This window comes from Pseudorca crassidens, chromosome 20, assembly GCF_039906515.1.
Source record: "Pseudorca crassidens isolate mPseCra1 chromosome 20, mPseCra1.hap1, whole genome shotgun sequence".
Lineage (NCBI taxonomy): Eukaryota > Metazoa > Chordata > Mammalia > Artiodactyla > Delphinidae > Pseudorca > Pseudorca crassidens.
In genome coordinates this window covers 58,434,197-58,457,138 of record NC_090315.1, presented here as the reverse complement: position 1 = coordinate 58,457,138, position 22,942 = coordinate 58,434,197, and the positions used below count along the sequence as shown (strand labels likewise).

The 22,942-nt window shown below is 50.1% G+C and overlaps 1 protein-coding gene across 1 annotated transcript in view; it reads left to right on the top strand.

Annotated features, from left to right (window-relative positions):
• The window catches only part of COTL1 (coactosin like F-actin binding protein 1), a 44,280-nt gene that overhangs the window by 15,604 nt on the left and 5,734 nt on the right, over positions 1-22,942 (top strand). Inside the window, exon 3 of the mRNA XM_067719790.1 lies at positions 11,921-12,078. Coding sequence (XP_067575891.1) covers positions 11,921-12,078 — 158 coding nt within the window. The remainder of the gene's footprint in view (positions 1-11,920; positions 12,079-22,942) is intronic.

The following is a 22,942-nucleotide window of genomic DNA, read 5'->3' as shown; positions in this document are numbered from 1 at the left end:
GGATCTTTCCGGACCAGGGCTTGAACCCGTGTCGCCTGCATTGGCAGGTGGATTCTTAACCACTCTGCCACCAGGGAAGCCCTAGGCAAGGGATTTGAATCGACATTTCTCCAAAGGAGACACACACACGGCCAGTAAATACATGAAAAGGTGCTCGGCATCATTGTCATTAGGGAAATGCAAATCAACCCACAGGGAAGCATCACTTCACACGCACAAGGAGACTATAATAAAAGGTGTTGAGAGGACGTTGCAACTCAGAACCCCCATGCACTGCTGGTGGGAAGGGAAACGGCTGCAGCTCCCATGGGAAACAGTTTAGCAGTTCCTGAAAGGTTAAGCCTGGCTATTTCATGCCTTAGTATCTACCCGACAGAGATGAAAACACACAAAAATTTGTACATGAATGTTCACAGCAGGATTATTCACAGTCCCCAAAGTAGAAACCACCCAAATGTCCATCAGCTGATGAACGGATAGACAAAAAGTGGTCCATCCATCAGTGGAATATCACTCGGTCATAAAAACAAACGAAGTACTAATTCATGCTATCACATGGGTGAACCTTGAAAACATGACGCTGAGTGACACATTATTGCTGAGAAGTCAGACTTGAAAGGCCACATGTTGTGTGATTCCATTTATTTCAAGTTTCCAGAAGAAGCAAATCCATGGAGATAGAAAGCAGATTATTGGTTGCCAGGCGTGGCGACGGGGGACGACGAGTGACTATTCATGGGCACGGGGTCGCCTTTTGAGGTGATGAAAATGTTCTAAAATAGTGGTGATGGTTGCACAACCTGTGGATGTACCAAAAACCAATTAATTGTACACTTGAAAGGGGTGAATTTTATGGTATGTAACTATCTCAGTTTTTAAAACGTAAAGAAGAAAGGAGGTGGGGCTTCCCTGGTGGTCCAGTGGGTCAGACTCTGCACTCCCGATGCAGGGGGCCCGTGTTCCATCCCTGATCGGGGAACTAGAGCCCGCATGCTTGCCGCAACTAAGAGTCCACATGCCGCAATGAAAGATCCCACGTGCCGCAACTAAGACCCGGCGCAGAATAAATAAATAAATAATTTTTGGGGGGGAAAAAAGAAAACAAGAAACGGGGTGAGGGGGATGACAGAAAGCCAGCAGGGTGGTGGCCTTGCGTGTGCAGGGAGGTGGGGTCAGAGGACTGATTTTGCCTGAACAGCGTGCATTTTATTCCCATGTCTTTTGTCCTACGACTTTGCAGAATTTCGCCTTGGGTCTTCCTGTCGTTCCTTCCCATGTCCACATTTGTGGTTCTGCCTGCCACTTTTCCCTCCATGTCAGACCTGCTTTTCCCCACGGCCCCTTTCCAAACCCACGCGCCCAGGACACGCTCAGCCCCGCCCCTCGTGCTCACGTGAACTTGATCGTCTCCCGGCTCTCATTTCCCACTGCCTCCGTGTGCTCTGAAATAGTTAGCCACATTCTTATCATCACCACTGTCTGGCGTTTTTAGTGTCGCTGCCTCTGTGCCAGGTTCAGTTCTGAGCCCTTCCATAATTCTGATGAGGATTGACAGCCAGACACAGCACCGGACCCACGGCTGGGTTTTCATCTTCCAGTTCGGCGCCTGGCACCAAACTGGTGCCCAGAAGTTGTTTCATTGCCTGCAACTGTTGCATCGGACATGGGTACTTAAGGGAAAGCGGAAGGTCTGTCTTGGATGTTCATGTGCGTTAGTAGCTAAGAGAATCAATAAAAGAGTGAGTTGACACAGCTGTAGATGTGGGGGCAGACTCCAGGGCTGCGAGTGTCAACAGCTACGGGGATGAAGACCACTTGTGTGTCTGTCCCCACCACTCGGGGGCTCTGAGGCAGGGACAGAGAAACCCCCCACCCCCCCCACCTAGCTCAGAACATTGGGGATCAGAGAGGGGATGCCAGGGAGCCCTGGTCACACAGCAGAGAGAGGCAGAGTGGGGACTTGAACCTGGGTTTCCTGGAGCTCTTGAGCTGCTGAGGGTTGGCGTTTGCTTTGCACCTCTGAGGCCCCATGCTTGGTGATGTGAGCAGGGAAGGGAGAGGAGAACCCCCACGTTAGGCAGGCATTGCTAATCCTACCATCACCCTGTTCTCGGGCTGCCCTTCCCATGTGCTTTTAATTCCAAGGCACATTTGTCCAGACCAGGCAATTGCTACCTGTCTGTCCACGTCTGATTATTTCTGCTAGTCTCTTCATTAGAATCTACGTCTTTAAAATCCAGGGAGGGGATTGGTTTTATTCTTACAAGATAGCATCTCCCAGTGAAGTGACGCAGCTGAGGATTGGGGACCAACGTGCTTCTGAGCTGCTGAAGAAGATGGGCAGAGGCTCCTCATTTACTCGAGAAATGTTTATTGAGCATGGACGGTGTGTCAGGCACCGTTGTGGGCACTGCAGATGTCACAGGGAACAGGATTCCTGTCCTCCTGGTGGAGGGATGAGCAGACTGCAGGAGCCCTCAGGGATGTCACTCTGAGCCTTTAAACTCTTGTTTTACACACAGTAATAATAAGCTAATTATATGCCCTTCTAGCCTGTGGCAAGTCAGAGATAGAGAGAGGGACTGGTACAGGAAGGCATTTTGAACTTGCCCGCAGAAGCTGGTGCTTTTGTCTGTGGAGTTCTGTCAGAATCTATCCCTCAAGTTGTTAACATGGGCCCCCTTCTTCCTCATTACCCCGTTAGCTGGGTGAACTCTAGGTCATCCTTCAAGACCCAGTTCAAACATCACCTCCTCTGTGAAGGCTGCCCTGATCACCACCCCACAAGAAGAGTTAATTTCTTTCTTTCTTTGATGTTCCCATATGCCCTGTGATGCCTCGTGGCTATGGTGCTAACTTCATTGTGTCCACACACTTAGTTTTTCTTATTTGCCCCGCTAGATTGTGTATTTTTTGAGGGTTCATATTGTGTCTTATTCAGCAAAGTCTTTGAACCAAAAATTGTCAACAAGTGTTTGTCAAATGACTAACAGCAATGGAAGAAACAGCAAAACTATAAAAAGTGGATACGAGAATGCAGAGCCGTGCACACCGGGGCCCGTAGTGCTCAGGCAATCAGACACCGAATCCTTCAGTGTCTTCGGAGTGTCTCATTGTCAACGCTGCAATTATGTACTCAGAGCCTCCAGGAACTGGTTACAGCCACTGTTCTCTAAGTCAGAAGGTGAAGCCAGATGTAACACACTGACTGCCATTTAAGGAAGTAAAAGTAGTCATTAAAAAAAAAGTTACGGTGCTCTGTCACCGAGGGAAAACCTTTAGCTGTCCTGATAATTTGGGTCTCCAGATCAGCCCGTTCCCTGAGGGTTCTACCAAAGTCATCATCTTTCTTTTCCCCTGGCTATATTCTGTACTCCATTTTCTTGTGTTCTCTGGCAAACTAGGAAAGCTGGATCATTCACTCCACGAAAATGCAACGAGGAAGGAATCATTTGAGAAGTCTACTGCTTTGAGGAAGGGGTGGGACAAAGAATCAATGTGTACAGACAGTGTGATCTCACATGCAAGGACTGTATACACATCCATGGAGCCCTTGTTCTCCGTGTCCAAGAGAGGGAGGACATTTAGCACTTCCAGGTCTTTGTCTGTCGCTGCCTGGGCTCCCACATCAGCAACTTGCTGGAAATGATGCAGCTGTGGCAACCGGCCAGCTGTCCCTCTGCCCCAGGCGGCAGGATGTTTGAATTCTTTCCTGTTTCCTTTCATGCCCGCTCTAGGGAGCTTGCTTGGTGGAAGCTGACAGCTCAGCTTTTTGGAGTGTGGGTTGTTTTTTCCCTTACTGAACCTTGTTTGCATAACTTCTTAGGGAGTCTATATAAGGTAAGGGCAGCTTCAGCGCAGCTCTGGGGCAATTTCCTGCTGTCTCCTTCCCCCTTTCTTTTGTCTTGCTCTGAAGTTCGGTGTTGGATGGAAATTATGAAATGATTACTTCTCTCTCTCTCTTTTTTCTTTCTGTTGACCAGTAGATGTTTATTGAGTGCCTACTATGTGGCTGGTGCCGTGGTTTGTGCTGGGGATATGACAGGCATTGGACAGATATGAAAGCAGCTAAAGAGATCAAAGGACATGCACCCAAAGGTTTACTTAGGTGCCACTTAGGGAGTTTACTAAGGTTATTTAGGTAGTGAGGCTTTTTTTTTTTTCTCGCTTGTTTGTGCTCCTAATTATTCTACCCCTAGTACGTGTTTTTGTGTGTAATGAAAAAAATTGTTTAGAGCATTTGCAAAAGTGTGAGGAAACCTCACACTGCTTGACTCGTGGCAGATCCTCTGTCTCCTCTGGGTTTCATCCTCCAGCCAGTGCCAGCTTTGGGAAGAGGCAGAGGGGAAGACAAGGGTCTTTTTTGGGAGAAGGCGGGGCCCCTGGATCAATGTGGATCTGTGTCAGGGTCACCGTGGTGAGCATACTGGCTGTGACCAGTCAGAATCCGTCCCTCAGTGATTCTGAGCCTTAGGAGATTTCAAGTGTGGGTGGGAGGGGTGGGAGAGGGCAGGGAGTCGTTAAGAGCTTGGTGGGGATTATGTGCCGTTTATAGTTTTTGGGAAATTTATTAGAGCAGCTCATCCTGGTGGCCTTGGTGATTCCAGATAAATCTGACCCCCCTCTTTTCTTCACCCCTCTTCCCATGCCCTCTGTGGTCATCTCTCCCTCTTTGCGTCATCCTATTTCCTTCATATCCCTCCGCCTCCTGCCTTACCTCTACTCTCTTTTCCTAAGTCCCTCCCTCCTTTCTAGCCCTAGACTGGAGCTGGTGGAGGGAAGAGATGGGAGAAGGGGAGGGGGTGGTAAAGGCAGTTGATAGGAGAGAGAGAGGGAAATGCAGGGTTGAGAGGAGGATAGAGGAGGGCCAGGGGAGGAAGGGGCTACAAAGGAGAGAATGCCTAGCGACCACTGCCGGCGTTTCTTTTTTTTTCTTTTTGGCTGCGTTGGGTCTTCATTGCTGCACGTGGGCTTTCTCTAGTTGTGGTGAGCGGGGGCTACTCTTCGTTGTGGTGTGTGGGCTTCTTATCGCGGTGGCTTCTCTTGTTGTGGAACACAGGCTCTAGGCACGTGGGCTCAGTAGTTGTGGCTCACGGGCTCCAGAGCTCAGACCCAGTAGTTGTGGCTCACGGGCTCAGTAGTTGTGGCGCACGGGCTTAGTTGCTCCGCGGCATGTGGGATCTTCCCAGACCAGGGCTCGAACCCGTGTCTCCTGAATTGGCAGGTGGATTCTTAACCACTGCGCCACCAGGGAAGTCCACTGCCGGTGTTTCTGAGCAGAGTTCTGCCAGCCAGTATCCCAAGAACTTTTCAGACAATGACTTTATGCTGCAAATTAACTTACACGTAGTCAGTGAAGGCAAGGAGCTTTGAAAAGAGGAACCGGACTTTGAACCAAGTGGGCCCTGCCTGGGGTCTCTAGGTCCCGAGGGGTCCTTAGGGCTGTGGGACTGACTGGTTCAGGAGCTGTTTCACACTGATAACCCATCCTTGGCCCGTGATGAGGCTTCACAGACCAACCAAAGGGTCAAGTTCTTTGAGAGTGGAGTTTTATGAACGCCCTCTGAGGACCGTCTCTTCATGAACAAGACTCTCACTGAGCGAGGGAGGGGAGGGTGGCCACAGTCCCGAATTGGGGCCACCTCAGCGAAGGTCAGAAGGCAGCGTGCGGTGGTGTCGATGGTCCTTGGGGTCGGGGCTCCCAACCTTGCTTTGTCATCGGTTGATGGCTCCCCTGAGATGGGGCTCTGTGTGGTTTTGTGATGCATTTGGAAATCGTTGTTAATGATGGCTTATGTCAGCAGACATATAGAGGTCACAGAAAAACTCCCTATTACCGGTACCGTAGCTCAGCAGCTTTTTCTCTAAATACTGCTCTTCTGTCTTGGGCTGTGGGATTCGGGGGAAGGGGGAGACTCTGCGGGGACAGCCCCGCTGGTCTTTGATGGGGAGATGCTCAGGGAACCACGCCTAGATGCCTCAAATTCTGTAAATTCTAGTGTTGAGAAGACACACCATACGGGAAGCTCCTTTACACGATCAATTCCTTAAAATAAAAGGTGCTGGTGGGGAGGAAGTGGGTGAGGCTAAACTCTGGGCACTTCAACTTTTCTGCCCATGAGACGTTTTTTCTCACTCCCTTTCCCGGCCACGGGATAGTGGGTCCTCTGAGCTGAAAACCCCATCTTCTCTTCTCACCTCTTCCTCTAGGTCAGTGGTTCTCGGGCTTTGGAGGTACCAGAATCCCCCAGGGGCTCGTTCAAACTCACTTCCCAAACCCTATTCCCAGAGTTTCTGAATTCACAGTCTAATGAGTACCTGGGCGATGCTGTTGCTGCTGGTCTGAGCACCACACTTTGAGAACTGCTGCTCTAGATGTAAGCAGAGAAAGGGAATGTCTGGCTTCTTATCACTTCACCTCTCTGAGCCTTAATTTCTCCATCTGTGAAATGGGATCAGAAGCAGTGCTGACCGGACAGAGAGGTTGGGATAGAAAAACGTGCAGCTACGTGTAAGTGCTTAGGACGGTGCCTAGCACGTAGTAAATGCTTAGTAAACAGCCTCTGTCATCTTCAGGACCCTTGTTGGTCTTATCTGTGGCCCCTAGTGCTTGACATTGTGCTTGACACACAGTAGGTCCTCAAGAAATACTCATGGGACGAGTGGCCACATGACTGTGTGTGCCTAGGAGGGCCCTACTTTGAAACCGAGCAGAGTGTGCGTAAGTTTGGCAGATACAGAAAGCCAGCACAGAGGCTGGAAGGCAAGGAGCCTGTCCTGTTGGAGGGACTTTTTTTTTTTTTTTGACTGCACCGCACAGCTTGCGGGATCTTAGTTCCCTGACCAGGGATCGAATCTGGGCCCCCTGCATTTGGAGCATGGAGTCTTAACCGCTGGAACTCCACGGAAGTCCTCGAGGCTGTCCCGTTGGGTTTGGCAGTTAGGAAGCCACTGTGGACCTCGGAGGGCATTTTCACCAGACAGATAGGGATAGAAAAATAGTCACCATCCCCATCAGGCAAGCCTTTCACATCTCTTGCTCTTTCACTGAATCCTCACAACAAACTTGTGAGGTAGGTATTGGACCCATTTTGCAGATGAGGAAACTGAGGCTTAGAGGCATTCAGGAATCTGGTCTCATCACAGAGCTGGTATGAAGAGGGGATGAGTTTCTAATGGATTCCAGAACTTGGACTCAACCTGGATACTGTAGACCAGAAGGTTGAGGCTGAATGGTCAAGGGAGCAGCAGGTGTAGATGGCTGTGCTGGGACCTCTCACAGAGGGAGCTCAGAGTGTGTGTCCCCTGGTATTAGTCCTGGGCCCGGGTGCCCCCCACCAAGGTTGTCCAGGGCTGCACCTCAACTTTTCAACCTCAGACTGGAAAGGTGTGCCATTGGCCCACTGGGGACCAAGCGCCACCCCAGGGGTGACAGTGACCCCAAGTACCAAACTTCTTCCGACCAATTTTGCCATCCTAGTGTGTATGTGCCCACACATGCATTCACACACACACACACACACACACGCACGCACGAACATGCACACACATGCACACAGGCACACACACACACACACACACACACACACACACACTCATATATGCATATGTGATGGGGTCAAGCTCTGCCTTCCAGGTGATGTGCCCGTGTGCACATCCGTGTTTGGCCTGCCCTGTTTGTTCAGAGGAAGGAAGTTAGCGACTAAATGAGAACTTCCTCCTGCATTGACTAGTTGGAGGTCACATGGGCTTAGGACCTCCTTCAGGCTGCGTGGGGGACAGAGGTCTGTGTGGGCAGCTGTGAAAATGTCACTCAGACCAACAGGTTTTTCATCTCAGACTTTCAGCTGACTTTTCAGTGTCATGCCAAATCCCGAGTGGCAGACGTTTGTAAGCAAAACGTGACTCTCGGATTTTCAGAAACGTCAGCAGTCTTCTTGGCCAGAGCATTGTCAGATAAGCACCAAACAGGCACCCAGGAAAGCAGTCTCTCTGGCCTTGATAATTTAAATGACATTGGCCTGCAGTTCTGGAAGGGCTTAAAAGCCAGGTTCCCTGTGTCTTTGGAGGTGGGCGTGAGACTGACTTATCGGATATCTGTCTTGTGCCAGGTCCTGGGCTGTCCTTGGGACACATGGTTTGAAACTTTCCCACTGAGTTTGGCCAGTGATGGGGCTGTTGGGATCCAAGTGTGGTCATGGGATCCCAAACGTCCAGGCTGACCAATGAGGAAAAGGGAAATAGAGTGGTTGCCATGGAAACAGACTGCGAGTTCTTTTTGCTGGTGTTGTCTTAGCCTTAACAAGGCGCGAGGCATCTGAGGTGTGGCCCGCCTCCCCCTCAAGTCAAGACTGCAATTTAATTAAACACTTTGGAGCTGGTTCTCCTGTTCCTCCAATAACACTAGGAACAGTGTGCTGGCTTCCAAAAGCGGCCTCGATGCTCGGAAAAGCTCGGGAACGAAAGTCCTGCACCAGCCGTGCGTGGCTGCGTGAATTTCAGTTCCTCAACCCGGACAGCCTCATTTCCTGTTCTCACTCTCCACCCGCAGCTCTGCCTGGTAGCTCAGGCTCCGGGGAGAAGGTTCTACCATGTCGGGCCAGCATCCTATTGAATCCTCATGGCCACGGAAGGAGGGAGGTATAAAATGACCCCGATCTGGAAACATCCCGAGTGTCCATCAGTGCATGCATGGAGGAACAGAACACAATGCGGTCCATCCGTACAATGGAATATTATTCAGCCATAAAAGGAGTGAAGATCATGCTACCACGCGGATGAATCTTGCCAACATGCTGAGTGAGAGAAGCCAGACACAAAAGACCGCATAGTGTAGGTTTCATCTGTGAGAAATGTCCAGAACGGGCAAATCCAGAGACAGAAGGCAGATTAGTGGTTGCTTAGGGCTGGGGGAAGGGGGGTGAGGACTGATGGCTGGTGGGCAGGGGGTTCTTGTGGGGATGACGCAGATGTTCTGGAATAAGGTAGTGGTCATGATTGCACAGCAGTTTTCATGTACTAAATGCCGCTGACTTCTCTGCTTTAAAATAGTTAAAATGGTGAATTTTTTTTTTTTTTTTTGGCGGTACGCGGGCCTCTCACTGCTGTGGCCTTTCCCGTTGCGGAGCACAGGCTGCGGATGCACAGGCTCAGCGGCCATGGCTCACGGGCCCAGCCGCTCCGCGGCATGTGGGATCTTCCCAGACCGGGGCACAAACCCGTGTCCCCTGCATCGGCAGGCGGACTCTCAACCACTGCGCCACCAGGGAAGCCCAAAATGGTGACTTTTGTGGTGTGATTTTTACCTCAATAAAGAAAAAAAATGGGGAGGACCAAAACAATCACCCCATTTTACAGGTGAGGCAGCGAGGCTCCGATGTTTGGGGATTAAGTCAGATTCCTCCGGGACTAAGAGACAGAGCTCACATGGCCTCCTGCCCTTGGACTTTTCTCATTTCCCACGGCCAGTTGGTCACCAAGCCATGTCAGTTTGGCCTGTGAAGTGTCCCTTACACCGGTCTGTCCTCACTGCCTGACCCCCGTGGTCAGGTCCCAGGATGGGCACCCACCAGGCTCCCATGGCTGGGTGGGGTGGTCCCCTAAAGCAGGGCAGCTGGGCAGACACACCCGAGATGTCCTAGCCCTTGGCTTCAGGCTGGCTCTGTCCTTGGCATGTTACCTTGGGCACGTCACACAACCTCCCAGCCTCATCTACCAAACGGTTGTTTGGATGTTGATGAGGGTGACAACGATGCCCCCCGACCCCACGGCCCACCTCCCAGAATCCTCATAAAGACCCAATGAACACTGACCCGTAAACCGAAAGGTGCTGTGCCAGCGTGAATGGCGATTATGATCTGTTTCCTTTAAGAAATGCCCACATGTGGCGTTTGATCAGGAGTCCGTGGCTTGCCAGGGCTGTGTCTCAGCTCCCCAGTCAGATGGTTCCCCCTTAGACATCATAGCTTGTTGTCAGGATGAGCTCATGCTTTGAGGTACTAACCAGCCAGTGTAGACTGTGTCTCAATTACACTGAGAGGGCTGGTGGCCTTGGATCTTGGTGAGAACCTTTACTTTGTGTGGGATTCGGCAGGGAGACACCGGGAGATTCTAGGAAGAAAGACTCCTTGATTTAAAAAAAAAAAAGCCATAAAACCTCAAAGTGTGAACCTTTGACCAGCATCAGTATCACCTGGGAGCTAGTTAGGAATGCAGACCCTGGGGCCCTATCCCCAACCTGCCGAATCAGAATCTGCATTTTAGTGAGATCCCAGGTGATTCAGACAATGCTTGGGAAACGCAGCTTGATGGGTCATTGGGTTGCTGAGAAATCCTAAAGCCAGTGACGAAAAGCCATTTGAGAATATGAGCTGAATGAAGCGGCAGGTACAAGATGCATGTCCCCAAACCAGCAGCATCCCGCGTACCAGCCATCACGGGGTGGGGGTGGGGGGTTGGGGGAGGGTGGAATGAGATTTCACCGATAACTTTAATTGACATGTGAACTATTTAGGCATTAATCTGAGTAAGGATATGTGATGCCCTCAACAAAACGTGCAGGATTTTGGTGGAAAACACAAAGGGGTCCTGATTAAATGGGGACACAAAGTATGTCTAGAATTTGTTCTCACCTGCGGGCAGTTCTGCGCCCCTGGGGACGTTGGGCAATGGCTGGAGGCGTTGTTGATTGTCCTAGTTGGCAGGGCGGCGGGTGTGTGTGTGTGTGTGAAGGCCAGGATGCCGCTCAGCACGAAGAATGACCCAGCCCCTAATGACTAGAGTACCTAGGTGGACACACACACACACACACACACACACACACACACACACGTCACTTTAAGAACTCAAGAATACCAGCTGATATCTGGGGGATGCAGAGCAGCGGAGGATGGGGGAACTTAGCACAATGTCCTATGAAAGAGATTCTGAAGTGATGGTGATGAGATTACTGGTGTGGCAATGACACAGACTTAAATGTGGATCCATCAGCCAGGATAGCCCCCAGAGTCATTTTAATAAAAACAAACATATACCATATAACAAGCATCACATACCCAGTGGAAAAATACTCAGAATTCTTTTTTTTAAAATTAATTTATTTTTATTTATTTATTTTTGGCTGCATTGGGTCTTCATTGCTGCCCGCGGGTTTTTTCTAATTGCGGCGAGCGGGGGCTACTCTTCATTTTGGAGCACGAGCTCTAAGCGCACAGGCTTCAGTAGTTGTGGCATGCGGGCTCAGTAGTTGTGGCTTGTGGTCTCTAGAGCGTAGGCTCAGTAGTTGTGGCGCACGGGCTTAGTTGCTCCACAGCATGTGGGATCTTCCCGGACCAGGGATCGAACCCGTGTTCCCTGCATTGGCAGGCAGATTCTTAACCACTGCGCCACCAGGGAAGCCCCAGAATTCTTTATTGGCCTAATTGTCTGGCCATAAGCTAGCCATGCCCAGTGGGCCCAGAGCTATATCCCAGACCAGAACAAGGGCCACCGTCTTTGTTTCCTCCTCTCCTCCCCACCCCAGCCCAGTTCCCATCTCTCCACCGTGTGGCTTTGCTGTTCCAAATAGGGCCTCAAAGATTTGGGATTAAAAAGAGTCGACGAACTTCTGTTCCCTAAATCAGATTCAGAATTTGAGCCTTGACTGTATGGGGGAGGGGAGGGTCGCAGGCATGGCAGCCAGAGAGGCCTGGCCCCCATCTGCCTGTGCAGCCTTGGGAGTGTCACATGGCCCTTCTGTGCCTCCACTTTCCATCTGTGAAATGGGCATCCCAGCCTGTGGCACTGTTGTCGAGACTGAGTGAGGGAATGTTGGCTCTTGCCATGTGGCTCTGGGCACCCTTGTGGCTCAGAGCCCCTGCTGGGGATGTGGATTTGGGGTGTTTTAACCGAGCACCGTGCCCTCCCTTTGCCGTTGGTGCAGATGACGTCCGATTGTTTGCCTTCGTGCGCTTCACCACCGGGGATGCGATGAGCAAGAGATCCAAGTTTGCCCTCATCACGTGGATCGGCGAGAATGTCAGCGGGCTGCAGCGCGCCAAGACCGGCACGGACAAGACCCTGGTGAAGGAGGTGGTGCAGGTAACTGTCCTTGTGTTCTTGTAGGGTCTCTGGGCGGGGAAGGGTGCTGGTCACATCCCACAAACGGTCACCATCCAGCAGGGACACGAGGGGCTGGGCTGGGCTCCTTGGTCTGTGACTTTGAACGTGTCGTGCTACATTTCTGGACCACTAGCACCACTGGTGAGATGTACCCCAAATTGCTTTCTGGGGTGGTAGCCGCATTTGTGATCCTGACCATCAAATACTAGAAACGTGGTGGCTGGTGTCTGCCTCTGCGGGGGGGGGGGGCGGGGCGGGGCAGGTGGCTCACGGAGAAGGGGTGGCTGGTGTCTGCCTCTGCGGGGGGCGGGGCAGGTGGCTCACGGAGAAGGGGTGGCTGGTGTCTGCCTCTGCGGGGGGCGGGGCAGGTGGCTCACGGAGAAGGGGTGGCTGGTGTCTGCCTCTGCGGGGGGCGGGCAGGTGGCTCACGGAGAAGGGGTTGGAGGGATGACCAAGTGGCACCGCTTCCTGATTGGGTGATGGATGACTTCCAACTGTGGCCATGAGGACCCAATGGGAGAATTCACGAGTGCTCTCTGAAAGGTGTCTAGCACACAGTAGGTGCTCAATAGCACTTGGTGAATGAATAAATGTCAACCTTATGGGCACCAGCAGGGGTTTTATGATGACTTTGATGGCCATAGGATGACAAAGGCTATATCAACAGTGGCAGAGATGCCTAGTCTGGGCACTGGGCGTTGGTCATGACTGGCTTACTCCTGTGTCCCTATGAGGCGGAGAGGAGGAGGAAAAGGTGGGTGTACCCTTGGTTTTGTCTCTGAGCTTCTAAACAGTTCTACCTGTAGAGCTCCCCATTTTAAAGTTTTTTTTTTCCATTCTGGACATAACAAAAATTGACACTAAGTGATTCATCTGGGGCTGGGACACTGGGTCATGCTGAGAAAAATAAAATCCAGATTCCAGAAAGATAAACTGGGGAAGAGAGGTGAAGGGGAGATAGTTTTCTCCTTACCAAAGGATTCTCCAGTTTGCAAAACAATTTCCTAAAACCCATGAAGGGGAGGTGGTATAGCTACCGCCCACCGCGGGTATGGGGCTTCTTTTTGACGTGATGAAATATTCTAAAATCTGTGGTGATGGTTGCACGTATCTGTGAATATACAAAAGGAAGCTGTTGCATTGTAAAAAAACCAAAACCAAAACACACACACACAGAAATCGGCTGTGTGCAATGTGGTGTCCTGGATTGGATCCTGGAACAGAAAAACTGGTGAAATCGGAATGAAGCCTGGGGTTTAGTTTAGTAGTCACGTACCAGTGTTGGCTTCTTAGCTGTGAGAGATGTGGCACCGTAACATAAGATGTTAACAATTGTCAAAATGACCGGTGGGGTACATGGGAACTCTTGGTATTGTCTCTTGCCACTTTTCTGTAAATCCTCAACTATCCCCAAATAAAACTTTTATTTAAAAAATAATAATAGGAAAAAATTTTCCTATCATTCCATTTTTACAGTTTATTTTTCCATCTTCGCTACGAGTTCTGCGGGGAAGCTCACCTACCTCTTGGCATTGCTTGGTCACAGCCTGTGAATCACTCCCTAATCAGCTGCTTCTTCTTCTTCTTTTTTTTTTTTCTAACATAACATAATTACATAAATTATGTGGCCTCAGAGTCTTTGTAATGAAGGTTTTTCTGGCGGCTGAGCGTCCCATTTCCACCGTGAGGTACTGAAAATCCCCCTGCTGTTGACCTCTTGAGTTGCTTCCACTTTTTTTTTTTTTTTTTTTTTGCGGTACGCGGGCCTCTCACTGTTGTGGCCTCTCCCGTTGCGGAGCACAGGCTCCGGACGCGCAGGCTCAGCGGCCATGGCTCACGCGCCCAGCCGCTCTGCGGCACGTGGGATCCTCCCAGACCGGGGCACGGACCCGTGTCCCCTGCATCGGCAGGCGGACTCTCAACCACTGCGCCACCAGGGAAGCCCAGTTGGGGGTTTTAATGCTTAACCAGCTTTCAAGGATCTCCTTTATGGCAACAGAATGGAAAATGCAAAAGAATGCATGTCCAAGTCCGAAGGTCTCCTGCTGGACTCCGCCCTCCACACTTAGCCCTCTTGTTGGCCAGCCAGGGGAACAGGGCACACAGGGAGAAGATGGTTGCTGACATGTGTCCAGTGGCGGCAGTCTTCTGAATCTTGCAATGCTCCTGTTTTCTTTCCATTTTTAAGATTGTGGTGAAATACAGTAACATGAAATGTTAGCCCTTTTGGTGTACGGTTCAGTGGCGTGAAGTACATTTGCAGTGTTGGGCGATCATCACCATCGTCCGGAAAGTTCCAGAACTTTTTTTTATCACCCCCCCAAAGGAAACCCTGAACCTATTAGCAGTCTGCAGAGTTCTTTATATATCTAGAACTCTTCTCAATTTGGCTCAGTGGGTTAAGAGGGTGATTTGGGGAAATACGATTCTTTGGTAACCTCAATTGGGAGTATTGGTTATAATTCATTTGTTTGCAAACTCAAATACATTGCAGCAAAAAGGGGAATTGCTTGGCTCTCTGAACTGGGAAGCGCAGGGGTTGCCAGCTTTAGTGGTGGCTGGATCCAGGGCTGAAGCAGTATCTTCCTTTCGTTTCTCTTTTCTCTTTCCCCTGGATTTGTCCTCAGGTGGCCTCTGTGCAGCGGGAGAAATGGTCCAGGCATGGTGGTTCTTCCCAGTCTTGATCCCAGGGGAAGAGAGAGCCCCCCTCCCTCAGTGTCAATCATTCCCTTAAAATGATCCAGTTGGCACATCCCGTGGACCAGGCAGGTGGGGTCCCATGATTGGCAGCTCCGATTGTTAAAAGAAAGGGATGCTGGTAGATGAAAAGCACAAACGTCCCCTCCGGTGGTGGTGGGGGTGGGGGGGAACAGACGACAACGACGATGACGACTGTATCTTGAACTGCAGGTGCAATGTGATATTTTGACCATTACCTTTCACATTTTTCACCTCTGCATTTAAAAAGGTTTATTACCCGAAGCTATTACAAGACCTCACATTTATACTACAGTTGCAAATACAGCCATTAATGTTACAAAGGGGTTGATATTACTGGCATAATGGTATTTTCTGACAGTCACCGAAATCATGCTGATCTGGTGTGTCAGTTGTCCTCTCTGCTTAATGGAGACTCAGAACAGATGTTCTCTAAGGGTCTCCAGATGGACCTTTTCTGGATTCCGTGTCTTGGGGACAGGATCACATCCCTAGATGCCTTTTACCACCGTTTCCATGTGAAGAATAAATGGATTGAGTTTTAGTGTAAGATTACTCATAACCCTTGGTTTTTGTAATAATAAAACTAATGTACCCACATCCTTAGGCTTTGTATGAGACGTAGACCATGTAAATTAATGTAGAGACATTGAAATCCAGAGGAGTGGGTCTTTACGCCACCTGCCTGCCTGTGGGCAAGTCTCTCTCCCTTCCTGGGCCTCAGTTTCCCCACTTAAAAATGAGTTGGATGACTTGACCTGCTGTGTCGTATCCTGTTTTGATTTATTCTGAAATTGTTTCATTTTTTATGGGGTAGTTCGTTTACGACAGCATATTACATTTAAATGAACCATACTTCGCTTTGTCGGACAAAGAGAGTTTGTAGTGCAGTGGTCTGGGGTATAGCCGTTTGAGCCAGATGGGGGTGAGTTCAGATTTCAGCCCGGCCATTTACTGTATGGCCTTGGGCAAGTTGCTGTCCTCTGGGCTTCACTCCCCTGATGGCTAAAACTGGGCTGGTATAGTGTCTGCCTCTTGCGGTTGTTGTGGGGATTAAATGAGCAGCTATACGGAAAGCGCTTAGAACTATCTCTGGTAGAGGCCTGGAAGTGCGGCTTTATGACTCCCAGCTGTCCTGCTTAGACAGCACCACGATGCACAGCTTTCTAGGTTGTGGAGTGTTTCCCTGGGAGCCGATAGGTCCGCGTGCTGAGCCCGGGACACAAGGCATGAATCTTACTGTTGAGCCATCCTGCCTGACTGTCTTGCAGATGGCTTGGATCAAAGTCACATCCATCAGCAACACAGGAAGGTCCTGACCCTCACCCACCCTTGCTGACTTCAAACAATCCAGACTCCTTCAGGTTCCAGCCTGGGGCCTGCACATAGGTGCATCAGCAAGGGGAGCCCTAACCTTCATCCTAACCTTAACCCTAACCCTAACCCAGAGCAGTGATAGGATTTGCCCCGAACCCATGGCTACCAAGCAGCAGGCCTGGGGCTGGAGCCCAGAGGAGTGAAAAATCAGGAGGTTTGATTCTGGGTCTCTTTAGTCTGTGTTCAGAGCCGGGCTGAGATGCTGAGCTGCATCTGTGGCTGGTGGAAAACAAGACAAGACCAGCAAGGCCACGGGCAGTGACGGGTGCTGGGCTGGGCCATGGTGACAGCCGGACTCGAGCCCTGGGAATGTGCTGAGTGGACAGGGTGCGCGGCTGCGTCGTCACAGCCGTCATCAACACAACACCCGTCCCATTGTTCCGGCGCCTCTGTGGGATGACCGGGGCGAAGCAGTCACCCCCCGTTAGAGACCTGCCCGCGCTGGGCCAGGCTGTCTTGCTTTAGAGCAGACTCGGTCGATGAAGCATTGTGCTGGCCTTGCGGAATCACTTTGTTCACGCGGTCCTTTTATCTGTTTTGTATTTTTTAACATCATACGAATGCTCACGGAGCCAAGTAACCAGAGGTAGATCTCAGCTTTCAGCACTGGGAAAAGAACGGCGGGGAGTGTTTCCTCCAAGGAGAAGTAGAGGTGGGAAGGATGGGCATGTCAGTGACTGCATGGAATCATCAGTGTAGTGTATCCTCATGGCCTCTAAACCCCAGGATCAGGGCTGGCTTACATTCCGGAGCCCCTCCACCCCCAGAGCCAGGACCAGATGTCCTAACTCTCCTCCAGGAGGGTCGTATTTGTGTACCAATATGGTAGTAATATTAATAACAAGAGTTTTACTGTGCCGCTACCACATGCCTGGCACTTTCAAGGACTTTCCACACATTAAAATGATTTCTTCTTCACAACAAGGACAGTTCTGTCATTATCCCCACTTTATAGATGAGGAGACTGGGGCCCGGGGAAGTTGGGGAAGTTGCCCAATGTCCCCTGTGCTTGTAGACTGGCCCCTGGGGCCCTGACTCTGTCACTTCACCCCACTGAATGTTTCCCAAAGTCCTCTAGCACTCTGAGAAGGCTCTGAGAAGTTCTGCAGGAAACAAACCTCTTACATTTATTTTTTAAATTTACTGATCTGGTTCTCAAGCTCCTTGATGGTAGAACCTTTTTTTTTTTTTTAAAAAAACTGGAAACTGAACATCATTGCACAGTGTTTCTTTTTTTAAAAAATGCTGCTGTGTCAAATGGTAGAGATCATGGGCTTAAGGGGAGTGAGACCCAAGTTGATATTCCAGCTCTAGCAACTTTTCATCCTAGGACCTCGGGCAAGTAACTTTATCTCTAGACTCTGTTCTCACTTAGGAAAAAGAGACTGTAAAATTTCATAGAGCTGTTGGAAGGATTAAAGGAAAGTAAAGGATGTGAAAGGTTTCTCCTTTTAGTGACCGATGAACTCCTATTCATCCTTCAAAACCCTTCTTCTTTACCCCATTCTCCTACCAGCCTCAATCAGAATTAATTGCTCCTTTATCTGTTTGTATGATACTATGACCCAAATTCCATGAATTATAATTAAGTGACCCTAGAAACTAATCTCAAGGGCAGGGACCATGGCCGCTTAATTTGTATTTCTCAAACCTAGAAAAGTACTAAACAGGTGCTAAAAAGTGAAGAAACAGATCTGTTCACCTAGGCTGTAGTCTGTGTCTTATTCTTGGTGTATTCCTAGGACAGAAGCTAGTCAATGTTCAGTAACTGCTCTTTGGGCTGAATTAAATTGTGGAAGCCATTTACACTCAGGGAGGGATTTGGGGGTGGATTGGAATTTCCAAAGGCTCTGCTTTGTGTCAGTGAAAAGCAGAGTTGAGAGCTGGTTGGGTCAGCCGGGAGAGCCCACACACTTCTGTGTCATGAGATTTACGGGGCTGCTGCTCCCCCTTGCAAAGCATTAGTTGCTGCCTGGCCCTCGGGTGACCAGCTTTGGGCTTCATCCATCTTTAAAGGGTTTCAGCTGTTTGTTTTTACAGGGAGTTTTATGCTTCTTCAAGCCCTTGGTTTGTGGAAAGGCCCTTTATTCTTCTCAGAACCAGAAAGGGCCTCTTGTGCTGAGGCGTTTCACCTGGGCCTGGGCTCAGGCAAGGGGGCTTTCCCATGCTTGTGTCCTTTATGTAACACAAATACAAAGCTCCCAAGCGGCCTGTGAATGGTGGAGCCAGGGATCATGTGTGGAGGGGCAGGTGCCATTATACACCCAATATACAGATGAGGAAGCTGAGGCTGGGAGGGGTGAGTCCTCAAGCCAAGGTGAGTGTCAAGACAGAAGCCAGCTGGTGGGGCTCAGAGACCGCTTTAGTAGTGGGAAGGGCAGTGGGGAACCTGGTTCTATGCTCCTGCTACCAGGAGGTTAAAAGCCCTTGGGAGAGGAAGACGCCCAAGCCCTGAGCCCAGCACGTAAATGGAAGCCGCTTGCACAAGCCTGCCCTGCCAGGGGGCTGTGGCCGGGTGCCCATCACTGAACCCCAGATGGGTCCCAGACCTCGGCCAGCTGGCCTTGGCGTGGTGCCTGCCTGGTTGCCCCCCGCCAGCTGGCCTCCTGATGTCCACACAGTGATTCCCCACACTGTCAACAGCAGACAGTTTCCATGCTCTGGGGATGCCAGTTTAGAGTGTGTGCAGGTCTTTACTGAAGGAGCCCAAACGCTGAGTCCAGACAGGTCTCCGTGTGTGGCGTGCACACCCCATGGAGCTTGTCGGGGCTGAAGGCTGCCTACACTCTCTACGTTTGTCTTTCAGATTTTCCCTCCCTCGTTGTCTTCCCTTGCATGGACCAGCCCCACGTTCGTCCTTGTCATAGTTTGTCCCTCGACATCCTGCCTTTTGAAAGACCTTCCCAGAACAAGCTCCAGGCTCTCTGTTTTCTCCCCCTTGGTGGTTTCTCCCAGGGTGGTGTGGTTTTGAAAAATGGTTCGGACAAAATTAAGGACCTAAATGATGATCAGGCACTCAGCGATTTCTGCTAATTCCCCTGGAGCCCTGGCCTCGTGGTACATGTTATTACAAACGGGATTAATCACAGCAGTGGTACAGTGTGTCCTTTCATGTAACATTTCATAAATGCTTTCAGTTTTCATAATTTTAATGGCTGAATACTATTCTGTTAGTGAATGTGCGATTACATGTACGTGTGTGTGTGTGTGTGTGTGTGTGTGTGTGTGTTCACTCTCCTGGTAAAGACCTTGGCGTGGAGTTAGACACGGGTTTCGGTCCCAGCCCCACCACTCACCGTGTGTGCGACATTTTGCCGGCTACTTGACTTCCTTGAGTTTCAGCATCCTCTGAAAATTGGGGATGATAATATCTAAACTCATGGAATTGTAAAAATTAAGTAAAATACTGTATCATAAGTGTCTGCTATGTATGAAGTGTTCAGTGTAAATACTACTTATTTACCCAACTTCTGTTGAAAAGTGGAAGCAGTCTGGTATTTACTGACAATGAACACCTGTGAGTATGTGTGTTATAATTTTTAAAAAATTCTGTTGAATTATTCCTTTGGGAAAAAGTCCCCAAAGTGGGTGTCACTGAGGAACAAGAAATGCTAAGCACAATTTCAGCCAGGCAGCAATTGAAGCCCTAAACATGGATTTAATATCGTTTGTCGAGTGATCCATGGCAGGGGCTGTTTGGAGGTCTGGGTTAAGGATTTTGAGGTTAAGTCTGGACCCAGTGGGGAAAGTGCCAGGATTGATTAGTGATGTCTGCCATGGATACTGGAAAAGCGAGCAGAGTTTGTTTCCCGCTTTCTTACCGTCCCTGGTCTAGATGGAGCCGTAGTCAGAAATCAGGCGGAACGGAGTCAGGGCTTCTGGAAATGTCCGTGGTCAGGAAAGCAGGGGGTGTCAGAACCCAGGCAGCCACTCACATGCTAAAGAGGTGGGTGGCCCTGCGGGGGTCAGGATTCAAGGCATATGGATGGCTGCTCCTTTTAGGTTTGGATGCATACCTACCCCAGCTTGCTATAAGACATCATGCTTTCCCCCATCCATCTGTGTTGGGCAGTTACCTTGTGTCCACTCGAAATGCCACCACATTTCTCTCTCTTGTCCTTTGTCCTCTCCTTAGTGAAATAGGGTCGTGTCATTTCTGCCCCGTGGTGGTGACGCAGGTGCCTGTGTTCCCGAATCTGTCAAACACTGGACCCTACCATTTTGATCTATTTGTTTTTCCCTTGTCTGTGGTGACTCACGCCAGTTACGAGAACCTGTTCTTTTTGAGTGAATTACACCTTGCTGGAAGGATTTTGAAAACCTTGATCTCTGAGGCGCTGTAGAATAGTTGCAGGAGGGAAGGCGTAGGGGACCCGGGAGGGGTTGGCAGGTTTGATACTGTGCATTTTCATCAGGCCTGTGTTCCTTGGAGGGTGCCTTTTCTCCTAGCAAGATGCAGGCTGCTGGGACCAACTGCTTTTCTTCAGCAGACCAAGGTCTTTGGTTTATAATTAATCTTTGCCTACTTGGGGGAGAAGATACAATATTGTGGCCAGCATGCGTCTCATCCACCCCCTGTCCCATTTCACACATGTGGGAGGGGAGGTTCCATCCCCCGTTTTTTGGCAAGAGTTTACTAGCACGAGGCCTCCTTTTCGAAAGCCACGCTCTAATCCCCAAGTTGACAGTTCTGTGCCGGTTTCCCCCGTTGCTCCTTGATTCTTGTGTCCAAGGTGGAACTTTGTCCCACATGCTCTGGAGGCTCAGGTGCAAATCCACAGATGGCTGGTGGCGAAAGGGCTGGCCGAACCTGCCTTCTAGAACCTATGAAAGAAGAAAGCCCTCTTCTTTCACAGAGGTGGAAACCAGGGCCCAGAGCCATTGATGGCTTCCTTCGGGACATTTTAGAGCCCCCTGGTTCTCTTTCTCTGCTCTTAGACTCTCAGAGGGACCTGTAAGTACCAGATTTTGACTTCCCATGGCCTAGGAGAGCGTCTGGCGTATAATAGGTGTTCAGTAAACACGTGTTTATTGCAAGAACGAATTGCATTAGCTCTCATTGTCTTTGGATACAACGAAGGTCACCTTTCCTCCCCGGGCCTGCCTTGTAGAAATGTCCATTGCTGGCATCGCAAACTTAACTGTCAAAGACTCCCACTCATTTTTTCTTCCCAGACCTTCCCAGCACCCATATTCTCTGCATAGGGTAGCAACCCACCATGGTCCTAATGTTCTAGGTAGAAGACCAGACACACTCTTACCCCAACAGGCTTCTTCTCTGTCCTCCTGTGGCTAATCCCACGCACAGCTTTTGGACGAGCAGCTGGGTTTGCCGTCTTCTCTCTGCAAGGGCCGGGAGAGCCAATGTCACTACCTTGCTTATTCCGAGGAATTCTCCAGACTTCCCTTCATTAAAAAGTAAATAGTGGGGAATGGAGAAATCAGTGTGGGTGAGAGAAGAGGAACTAGCCACTCCCTGTGCTCTGAGTGTTTCAGAAAACTTCTTTATAGCTCACACTCCTCTAACAATCTTGAGAACAAAGGTAACTCAGGGTCATTTCAAATATTACCTAATCATTCTGGAGCACTTCTACTTCACACTCATCCGAGCATCACAGCCAGCCCTGGGATGTAGGTCCTCTTATTGTCCCTGCTTGGAGATGAGGAGACTGAAGCTCGGGGCAGGTAAGTTTCTGGGGAGGGTCAGGCTGCCGGAGATGCGTATGGACAGCTGTCCCTATTTGTATTTGGCACAAACTACTCCTAGCACGTTTCAGGACTGAAGCTGGGCTTGAAACCCAGGCAATTGGGAGCCATTTAAAAATGACGTGATTTAAAACCAAGGATAGGAAAATACTTATACACTTTTAAAACCAGCCTTGCAAATAGATTGTTGACTATGTACAGAGCCCCAATTCCTAACCCCAGTCCTTGCCTAGAATTGCCCTCCTTGGAAGCAGACCAATGTCCATCTTATATCTTTGAAGCATGAACTTAAATGCACTTGAGAGAAGTCACAGGGACAGAATGTATCCTGAACTTGACTGGTGTGTTTCCAAACCATCTTGGGGTCCTTTTTAGCTCGATGAGGCCTCTTCCTTTGAAAAGTCCTGCACTGGCAGAAAAGGGAGAGACCCTGTCTGGAGGCTCTCAGCCAGGGACCCCGAGTTCCCAGACATGAAGATCTTTCTAGAACCACAGGTGACAGTGCCCCCAGACTGGCATATTTTGCTTTGAAGTCTCTGGCATGTGGCTTTGGTAGCCTTGAGGGTATGACAGATGCTTACGTGGGTGGGACAGACAGGCTGGAGCAGCCTCCCGGGGAGCGTGCGGAGGAGTGAGGACCTGCCCCCAGGGCCCCGAGGGGAGGCTGCTGTGCGCCCTGGGATGAATAGTTTCCCCTCTCTGGGTCTCCTACTTCTTCTCTATCAAATAAGGGGGTGAATGTCAGGGTTTCAAAGGCTCTTTCAGCTCAATGTCCCCTGCCCCCCCCACCTGTTTTTGTTAATCAAGGTATAATGTACATAGGGGAAAATGCACGAATCTTAGATGTACAGCTTGATAATTTTTTTCTTTTTTTTTGCGGTACGCGGGCCTCTCACTGTTGTGGCCTCTCCCGTTGTGGAGCACAGGCTCGGGACGCGCAGGCTCAGCGGCCATGGCTCACGGGCCCAGCCGCTCCGCGGCATGCGGGATCTTCCCGGACCAGGGCACGAACCCGCGTCCCCTGCATCGGCAGGCGGACTCT